Below are 9,913 nucleotides of genomic sequence, written 5' to 3'. Positions count from 1 at the left end.
AAACACACAGATATTAGTAGAAAGAATAAAACCTGTAATAGCAGCTGAAAAGGACAATAGGAAGCCAGTTCCTTTGTTATAAAAGATATACTCATTCATTTGTACGATAGCGTCTTTTAAAACTATCTTTTAATTACTCACTTTACAAATTGATATCCAAATTATAGTTTTGCGGTAAAGAGAATAATTTTTAACTTATGATTAATACACGGTTTTCCATATAACATGAGAGGAAAACTAAGAACTTCTCGAGTTAATATTTTGAATTAGTTTCTCCGTGCGCACGTGTTGTACACTGGGCTGGTTTCTATCCCCATGTTTTTACTTGTGCACGTGTTAATGTCGTCGAAATGCATTGTGGTATACTATGGCAGCTCTCGGCCAAGCGACAAAAAAATTTAAAATAAAAACGTTTTTAAAAACAGAAAAAAAGGTAAAAGTATAATAAATTGAAATAAAAAATGAATTAAAAGTTCTCGGCAGTTCTTGGCCATCATAGAGCTCACTCAACAAAAGTTACTCACTCCGCTGGCAACTTTGAATAATAAATTTTAAATTGAATGAAGCACCAAAATTCGAATGCTTTCATCAACCCATTTTGATGACATTGCAAATGACAAATTCTATTTCATCGAAACATTCGGATATTGATCAAAATCTTTTGAAAATAAGGATACTCGATTTTAATTAAAAATTTTGATGCATTCGCCCGGCCTTAACAAAGAAAAATGTTCTGAAATAATGGTAAAAACATTGTACCTAGCGGTTTAAGTACCAAACATTAGGACCTACACACTGTTAGACTTCGCGGATAACAGAAGTGATACAGCGCACTTACGACATAAAGCGCACGAATGTGTCACAAGCGAAATCCAGAAACAGATGGAAAATTTAAGATTCGAAATTAAGTATTCGAAAGACACTTCGCCAAGCAGATTAGATCATTCGATAACCACATGCTAAACCAGTACTTTGTTGCCAAATGTTGGGAATGCGCAGAAGCCAAATTTTTAAAGCTAAAGGCAGCGCCGAAAACAAAAATCCCTTCTTGGAATTGGAAATCATCGTTGAGTAATGCAAATATTTAAGAAAAAAATCAACGTTAGTTCGCGCGATTTAAAAAAAAAATTAATAAGAACGAAATACTAAACAAATTGATGATACGACATTTCAATAAAACCCGTCTCTCCCTCTTACGAGTACGTCGCTTTGGAAAATAAAAAGCCTTATCCGCGAAATATTCCACACTCCTTCATTCGCCAGTTTATGTTACAAACTTTTTAAGCTTTTTAATTATTTTACCACGCATTCTTTTTTGTGAACACATCAACTTTAACGCAAATGATTTATCAGTATACCCGAATTGAAAATATGTAATTTTTTTCCAATCACAAGCACTTTTCGCTAAAGCTTGGTCCCCAGCATAGGTTTCATAAGCACCACCTTTAGGCATAGGTTAAAATTAGCAAACTCGAAGCATATTTTGAGTACCACACAGGGGCTTGGGTGCACTCGGACGGAGCACAGTAAGGTATATTTGCACGACAAAAATAACATGCATATTTTAATTAAAAATTTTTAGCAGCAAATCATTTTAGAATCATCTTCGATTCATATCAGTTAAGATAAAATGATGCATTTTGCAATGCTTTACAGAAAATGAAAAGCATCCGTTTCTATGTTTACACTCAAGTTCATGGTTTTTCAGACTTGTTTAAGGCCATGTATTATAGCTTTTAGGTAAAATAAAAACAAACAAAAAAGATTCCCTTGTCTGTAATTTATTCCACCAAATAATTTACAAGGTTTATTATTGGTTGGTGAAGTTGGAAATCTAAAAATAATAATAAAATAGCGTTACTTTATATTAGTTAAATTTTAGACAGGGTTGTACTACAAAGCATGCTAGCTTAAAGCTACAATCAACATCAGTCCTGTGCTACATAAGGGGATTTAACTTAAATTTCGAAGATTACATGGGTTTTGTTGAATGTATATATGCATCTGTGATACAAAAACTGTAAGACGGCAAAAATAATTTTCACAACACTGGTAAAAGTATTTTAATGACAATCTTACAGCAGTTGGGCCATACCAGCATTTTTTCAAGCACACACAAACTGTATATTACTACTCTAGCAACCCAAAAAAACTTCAAATTTATCACCCTTCTTAATTTCAACAAACAACTCCTCCTATATTACTCTTAAAAGAAAAATTTCACAAGAAATAAAATCATCGTAAGTAAACCTCATATTCCATGGAAAAAAACTAGGTAAACATTTACTCAAATCATTTTACTTATCGCATTTAAATTTTATTGTTGGAATGAAAAACCACAAACATTCACTTCTTATGAAAGTCTTGAAACAAGGAAAGTTTATTCTGGCAGTAAAGATATATTTAGTACTTACTAATCCTCCTCTTCTTCACCATCATCATCACCACCACCTTTCTTGGCATTCTTACGTTTAACACGTCCAGCTCTACCACCAGCATATGGGGAATTTTGACGGTAGTCAATATGTTTTTGTGAGTCCAATCTTACCAGGAATGAGGGTACGTTTACTAGTTGTTTTCGAACTCTAAAAAATTCATAATTTTTTATTCCAATTTTCATGACAGTAACTCTGAAGTCCTACATTTTTGTAAGACAAAAACAAAAAGAAAAAGCAAAGAAATGATTTTAGATAAAATATTTCTTGAAGTACTTCAAAAATTGTTAATTTGAGAAGATGCGGTCACGCCTGTGTTAACACGCACATCTCTATAACAACCCCTTGCTATAAAAACGACAACTTTAAAGTGCAGACCTCTGATTTTAGTAGTACATGTCTACATGATTACATTATTTTTTGCTGATAATTTATCAATTTCCCTTGTTAGGTTTTATTGCTAAAATTATTTGTTGCTAGATTTGACTATAAATTTAACGTCTTTAACCATAAGATCAATTTGTATTCACAGATTTGCAGTAGAGATTTGCAGCAGGGATTTGCAGTAGGATAAAACTTATTTGATCCTATTTTTGTGGCATTAGACCAGACTAAGAAATAAGAGACTAGCTGAGCCATAAATTGCTCTCCCAATTCCAAAAATTTTGTCTGGCTGAGCAATACTTTTAAGTACTTTAAAGGAGAATATTTTTTCTATAAGGTTACCCTTTTATAGTAACTTTGGGAGAGCAATTTATTGCTCAGGTGTTATTTTCTCATTCATAGGCTTAAAAGTGATAATGTTAATAAAACATAAAGCATTGATGTGTTCCATATTATCATGTTCCTACTACAAGCTTTACAACAGATTGTCTGATGGCGCTACGGAATACAAAATAGGTAGAGATAACACATTATCTAAGGGTGCTTTTATTCTTAATAAACAAACAAAACAATGCAACACAAAACTTAATATTCCTTCTTCAGTATCAGACTTGAGAATGGTTATAATTTTGCATTTTTTAAAAAAGCTCTTTCTACAAGAAACATGTGAAAAGGAAATGTTAAGTTACAAATTGGATGGATGATTTCATTGAATTAGGGCTCCTGTTAACATGAACTAAGACTTAAGCTTTATGGAGACAATGCAATTTTTTCATCTGCATGCAATGCGATTTTGTTGCATTGCATGCGGATGAAAAAATTGCATCGTAGAGCCGGGTAAAATGATGGGATTCTTTTCGTGCAATGCTTAAAAAAAATTGTTGCATGAAATCAACTCGATTGATTTCCTTCAACATTTTTTTTTAATGCTGCAGACAACGATGGTTTGCAATATTTTTTTGATGCATGATAAAAATCTACCAACCAGAATACAGTATTTTCTCCAATCATTTGCTGGATAATGCTGAATAATCATAACGGAAAGTGCATAGTACAAGAATTGTTATTTTTGTGTGGAAAAAAAGTTGAAAATGAACGAGCAAGAAAAACGAGAACTCGTAAACTTTTATCGAGAAAATCCAGTACTGTGGAAAAATGACGATTCAGATCACAACAATAAACAGAAAAGATCAGCAGTAAAAGACAGTTTATATTCTTTGTTTGATAGGAAAGTATACAATAGAGGTACTTGAAAAAACTTTCCACTGTCAGATACAGCAAGGCTGAAATCAAACAAGAATGGAACAACTTGGTAACAACCTACAAAAGAGAGTATATGAGGCAAGAAGCGTAAAAATCTAGTGGATCTGGAACAAGGGATGTGTACGTTTCCAATTGGGAGTATTTCAACATGACCTTTATCGAAGCAACATGTATTGTCGACAAGTCGTTCAACACGATTGGTGATTCTATTTTACCTCCTTCAAAAAAGAAAAAAAAGAAATCAAAATCAGACAGAATCAGTGCAGAACAAAATGCTGTTCGTTTCACTTATATATCTACTTTTGCACATTTCCATTGCCAGGGAACACAGCCTTCCTGTGTAAAGTATTCCGTGAATTCTTGCCTTATCTCATTGGCCTGATTGCTTGCATGATAACCACGACTTGTAGCCAAGGGTATCCACGGATACGCTAAGTGTGTCTGTCTGTCTGTGCAGTGCACCTAAAACTTTGAGGCCAAATAACTTGAAAACGAGGCGGTGACGTCAATGATTTTACACCGCGTAGGTAACTAGGGACCACCTAGGACCAATTTGGGTAAGTTTGCAAACCTGGCTCACTGAATCCGTTTCGGAATGGACGGGTTAATGACGTCATAAAAAACCTTTAAACCATAATATCTCTGCAAATTACACAATCCTATACATTTTCTTGATTATAGCTTTTTAAGATCTATACGATGAAGGCAATAGGCATACACATTTGTGAAAAAAAATTTTGTGTTCTGACATGTCTCTGCTAATGTCATTAAAATTTTTCCACGGGCTTTATCGACTAGTTAATACATATATTAACGAACAAAAATTCCTAATCTCGGCCTATCATACCCATTAAAACGATGCTGTCAGTATTTTTATAGTTCCGATAGTGAGAACCAGAGTGTGACAGTTGCTCAATGACAATATGCTTCCCATCACCAATGCTGTACTGAAAATTCCAATGTAATATGAATTTTTTAGAAATATCCAACCAAGCATCTTCAGTGTTTGGTGTTGTCAAATATTCAATTCTAAGTTCTTCATATATTGCCATACATACATCAAGAATAATATTTGATATGGTTCTTTTGCCTATTCGGAATTGAAATTCCAATGAACGAAACGATTCTCCACTAGCAAGATAACGCAATGTAAGACAGCAAATTTCTTCCGGTTTTATGCACTCACACATATTCTTATCCTGTTTAATGATATGTTTGTAGACCTTCTGTAACAACAATTCAAATTGTGTTCTATCTAACCTCAGATTGTTCTTGAAGGCTATATTATCTAGCTTTAAGTCAGTGAATAGCGTATGAAACGCACCTTATCGTTGTCTTTTTACGATCCATGGTCGAGCCTATATTCTATTTCTTCCTTTTTCTTCCTCATCAAGTAAGAACGCTATGATAGCTGCTCTTTTCACCGCATAATGAGTTTAGTGAGTGAAGAAAATGATAACTTTGTTGCATATAAGTTGTTGCACAGATGGCGAGAAGACAGCGACTGTTTGATCTTGCAATGCAACAAGATCGCATTGCATGCGGATAAAAAACCCGGATCGTCTCCCCAAAGCTTTACACCATTGGGTAATTTCAGGGGTCCCAGGGCAAAAACACAAATTTTATTTATGATTTTATGCCAATGTACACCCTATTTTTATGCTATTTTATGCCATATACTTCTAATTTCATGACATTTGTTATGAAAATTTAGCTGATTTTATGCCAATTTTATGCCAATGTTTAATTTTTCCTAATTTCTTACTAATTTCTCACAGATTTGACAAATTTCCTATATAAACTGGATAACCCTTGGAGAACTGGGTATACATAAAAAGTGCTTTGAATTTTGACCGTCTATACTGTTACCACCAAGGTTTATTGCTAAACAATGGGCTAAATTAATAAAGTATAAGTGTTTGCACCTAAAATTTGTTTTTGGTTTTATCAACCATTTGCAAAGCTTGTAACATTTCTGCCTTTTTTACTAAATTTTCTGGACTTTGGAATAAACTGCTGTAACTAAGACTTAACTTGCCACCTTTGGTTTGGTTGTAAATGTCCTCCAGTTAATAAGCTGAAAATTTATCATTTTTAACAAAACTGAGCTTAGGATAGCTTTTCCCCACTTACTATTGTAATTACTAACCTTGAAAAAAGTTGTTCTACTCTCTTCTCGACCTAAACAATTGCTACATAAAACTCTGGGAAATGTCATAGGAATAATAAATGTTAAGTAAAAAGCAAACAAAATTAAAAATAACTGCGTAAACAAAATTTTGGTGAACACATGTATAAAAATTATGATTGCCAAAAAATCAATTTTATGCTTATTTTATGGTTTTTGAGAAAAAATTGCTCATTTTATGATTTATGATTTTATGCTGGATGGGACCCCTGTAATTTTACCTGATCAAGTAACATTTGAGTTAATATGTCTGAAGTTAATTACGTACAAGTGTGCACATCCCCATAATTCTTAAAATAAAATTAGCCAATGTTCTTTACACAGATTTAGGACTGCTTGTTTTGTAATGATTTTTAATTCCTATTTTTTACTCTTTGGCCACCATCAAAAATATGTTATGTTCGCATTCTGAAGACCCCACAAAAAATGAGTCTGGCAGGTGGCCGTATATTTTTCCCAGGAGGAAATTCGTTCCCAGGGCCAAAACAGTATAGAGTCATTCGACATCATTTGTACAACATTTTTCACCGTCCTGTAAACTGCCAGTAGCCACAGAAGTGCCCTAAAGGAATTAATTTTTAGGGAAATAAATTTTTGCGAGTTTTTGTCAACTTTGCATAAATTAGTTCTGGCGAAAAAAATTTTTTTTTGAAAAATATTACCAAAAGTGAGTCGGTAGGAGGACGGAAGATAGATAGATAGATGTGCATATTTTACATGGCTAGCCTCACAAATATCGAGGGATATACCGTCTATTATTTCCAGGAGGGGCCATGGCTTAGATGGAGAGTCCTAGAGTATTTAAAGCTCATTTTGAGCTACGCAGACCCAATTAGAGCCCGCGCTCCACTAGACAACTCCCTGCAACATCCAACGGCCCACAGTGTGCCATCTTCCCAATTTCCCTCACAAGGCTTGGGTTAACCCGGGCTATGGTAACATTCACTTGCCCGTGTTGAATCGCCGTCAAGAGAAATCGAACCCCGGTCTCCCGCACAGAGTACGAGAGCTGTAACCACTAATCTACGGCGCCACAATCGAAACACAACATATTTTTGATGACGGCCTTAGATTGAATTGTCAGAGTAAAATAGAATTATAACAGAATTCCTGGAAAAGAACCAGAGTACTCTGTCAAACGCAGGACTCAGTGGATTTTTCCAGTCGAGGCTATAAGGTATAACAGGAAAAGGTTGAGTCTCCACCTTTGTTCATCATAACTGTGACGTACAATAGAAACCAGCAGCCTTAGCACAATGATAACTACTCAAATGCAGTATTCTAGCTAGATTTAATCATTAATAATAGTGTGAAAGTATATAAATTTTAACTTTTGCATTACCTGATATGCCTTTGTCTAATAATAACACGAGCATGATGGATAGATTTAGCTAGTCCAAGTTTAAATACTTGTGTTTGGAGACGTCTCTCTAAGAAATCTTCAACTTTTAAACCCAACACATAATCGAGTTTCATACGGCTTTCGTCTAAAACACCAATTCGAACAAGTCTACGAAGAAGTGCGTTTCCTTCAAATAACCGTCTGTTATCTTTCTCTGGAAGAGTCAGCAAATCTCGAGCCCGCTTACGAATTTTGGCAAGGGATAATTTTACTCTCCATACTTCCCGTTTGTTACGTAAACCAAATTGACCAATAAGTTGCAACTCTTGATCTAATCGAGCTTTTTCGAAAGGACGCCTCGGAGTGACATAAGTCTTCGAACAAACATTCTTGACCATGATGGCCGACGGTGATAAAGAACGGGCAAAAAGAACGTGTAGTGGGAACACGGGGAAGAATAAGCACCATCTTCATCGCATCCAGCGAAAATTACCAGCCACACGTACCAGGTTTAATTAAGAAGTTTTATCTTAGATTATGTTCTGGTGCAGCTATTCAGCAAGTAGCTAGCAAAAAAGACATGCTTCTTGATATATCTACCTTGCCAGGAGGAGAAAGAAGATGGTACCGTTAAAGATCAACAAAACAAAGCGAGGTGAATTACGGAAACGAAAGTGCAACTTTGCAAACTCTCAAAATATTGTGAATTTAATGAAATAGGAGAATCTAATAAGAGATGTTATATTAGTAGGTGTAAGTGATGAACGACTAAGGGAGAGAATGTTGGGAGAACCTGACCTAAACTAGGACAAGGCTTTGCAACTAGGAAACTCTGCTGAACAAACAAATATCCATGTGAAAGAACTGAAACGAAAGCATACAAACGTGACACAGAAAGTTAGACAACACAGTGAGACAAGACGGTAGACATAAAACAACTTTTGCAATCATAACAACTCCAAAATATTCGGGAAAGCAACACAATTTTTACATTTGTAATAGTGCAAACTAGAATATATACTGGTTTGCTTTGGTGATTTCTTTTTTAATCCTTCTTAGCATATTCTTGTTTAATAAGAGCAAGAATTTTTCCACAATCTTACAAATCATGTTTAGTTATGAAGCTGTGTGACGCCACAAATCTACATAATATATACGAACTGGTTCATATGGTCCATTATCAAATGAAAATGTATGGTGACCATTGATGTAATTATCGTTTTATAACTAACCAATTATCGCTTATTAATATGTAGTTCAAACCATCTTTGTAAACATGCATTTTAGGAATTAAGGAAAAATAAAACCATTGTAAATCTTTTGCCTGGCATTTACTATGGTTATTAAATGGGAACTGTATATTCATACGCACTTTAATATGACGTAAAGTGCGTATTAATAGTGTGTATATATAAAATAAATCGCAATAATTAGCATGCCGAGAAGAGTTTATTCAGGCTTAATGTGATTTCTTACACGCTGTTAAATGATTGCAGTAAATGTTTTTTCTTTTATGGATTAAGTAAGAAAACCTTTATTCAACCACCTTTCAATAATTTAGGCACTAGTTTGTGCACCCAAACTGGTATACCGGCATCTAAAACCCATCTAAAACTATGGTGTTTTGGCATCAGAGATGCTGCCTTTGACTGGTTCGAGTCCTACTTAACGGGCCGAATGCAGCTGACTCTTGTAAACGACACAGCATCAGATCTGCTTCATGAAGACGCTTTTGGGCCAAGTCGACCTCTGGCTGAATAATAACAAAATGACTATTAATACGGACAAAACTGAAACAATCTTTTTCGGCAACCACAGCCAGTTAAAAAAAGTTGAGAACAAAACTATCAACTATATGGGTATTCCTTTGAAGAGGAGCGAAAAAGTTAAATATCTTGGGGTAACATTTGATCAAAAAATGCAATGGGAAAAGCACATTAATGACATAAATGAAAAATACTAATTAAATATTCTAAAATTAGAACCATTGCATCCTGTTTAACACCTCACACAAAAAACCTTTTAATTAATGCACTTGTCATGCCATATTTCAACTACTGCTCCTCGTCATGGGCTTGTGCCACCCAAGGTAGATTGGGAAAACTAGAAAAACGATTAAAATGTGTCCGTACCTTTCTTGGGAAAGAGAGGGAATATTCAATGAATAATTTACTCATCAAAAACGATGCCATATTAGTTTTCAAAGCCATGAATCACATTGCTCCTGATTACATGCGCTCAAAATTTCTTTTGACAAAAAACTGTCATAATCATCAAACAAGAGGAGCTTCAAAAAACAGG

General features: G+C 34.6%; 1 protein-coding gene across 1 annotated transcript; it reads right to left on the bottom strand.

Moving 5' to 3' along the window:
* Positions 1-1,765: 1,765 nt before the first annotated feature.
* Positions 1,766-8,065, bottom strand: LOC130648390 (40S ribosomal protein S9-like). Its single transcript, XM_057454436.1, has 3 exons — positions 7,613-8,065; positions 2,415-2,585; positions 1,766-1,834 (listed from the first exon to the last, which is right to left on the bottom strand). Coding segments are annotated over exons 1-3 (570 nt in total). The 5' UTR covers positions 8,011-8,065; the 3' UTR covers positions 1,766-1,833.
* Positions 8,066-9,913: the final 1,848 nt, after the last annotated feature.

Source organism: Hydractinia symbiolongicarpus, chromosome 7 (assembly GCF_029227915.1).
Source record: "Hydractinia symbiolongicarpus strain clone_291-10 chromosome 7, HSymV2.1, whole genome shotgun sequence".
Taxonomy (NCBI): Eukaryota; Metazoa; Cnidaria; class Hydrozoa; order Anthoathecata; family Hydractiniidae; genus Hydractinia; species Hydractinia symbiolongicarpus.
This window is presented reverse-complemented; position numbering and strand designations above follow the sequence as displayed.

Excerpts from the sequence above, each read along its gene's own strand:
- LOC130648390 (XM_057454436.1), bottom strand. The coding sequence starts at position 8,010 with ATGGTCAAGAATGTTTGTTCGAAGACTTATGTCACTCCGAGGCGTCCT. Across the intron at positions 2,586-7,612 it reads ATTAGACAAAGGCATATCAG|AGTTCGAAAACAACTAGTAA; the intron begins GTAATGCAAAAG and ends TGAATTTTTTAG.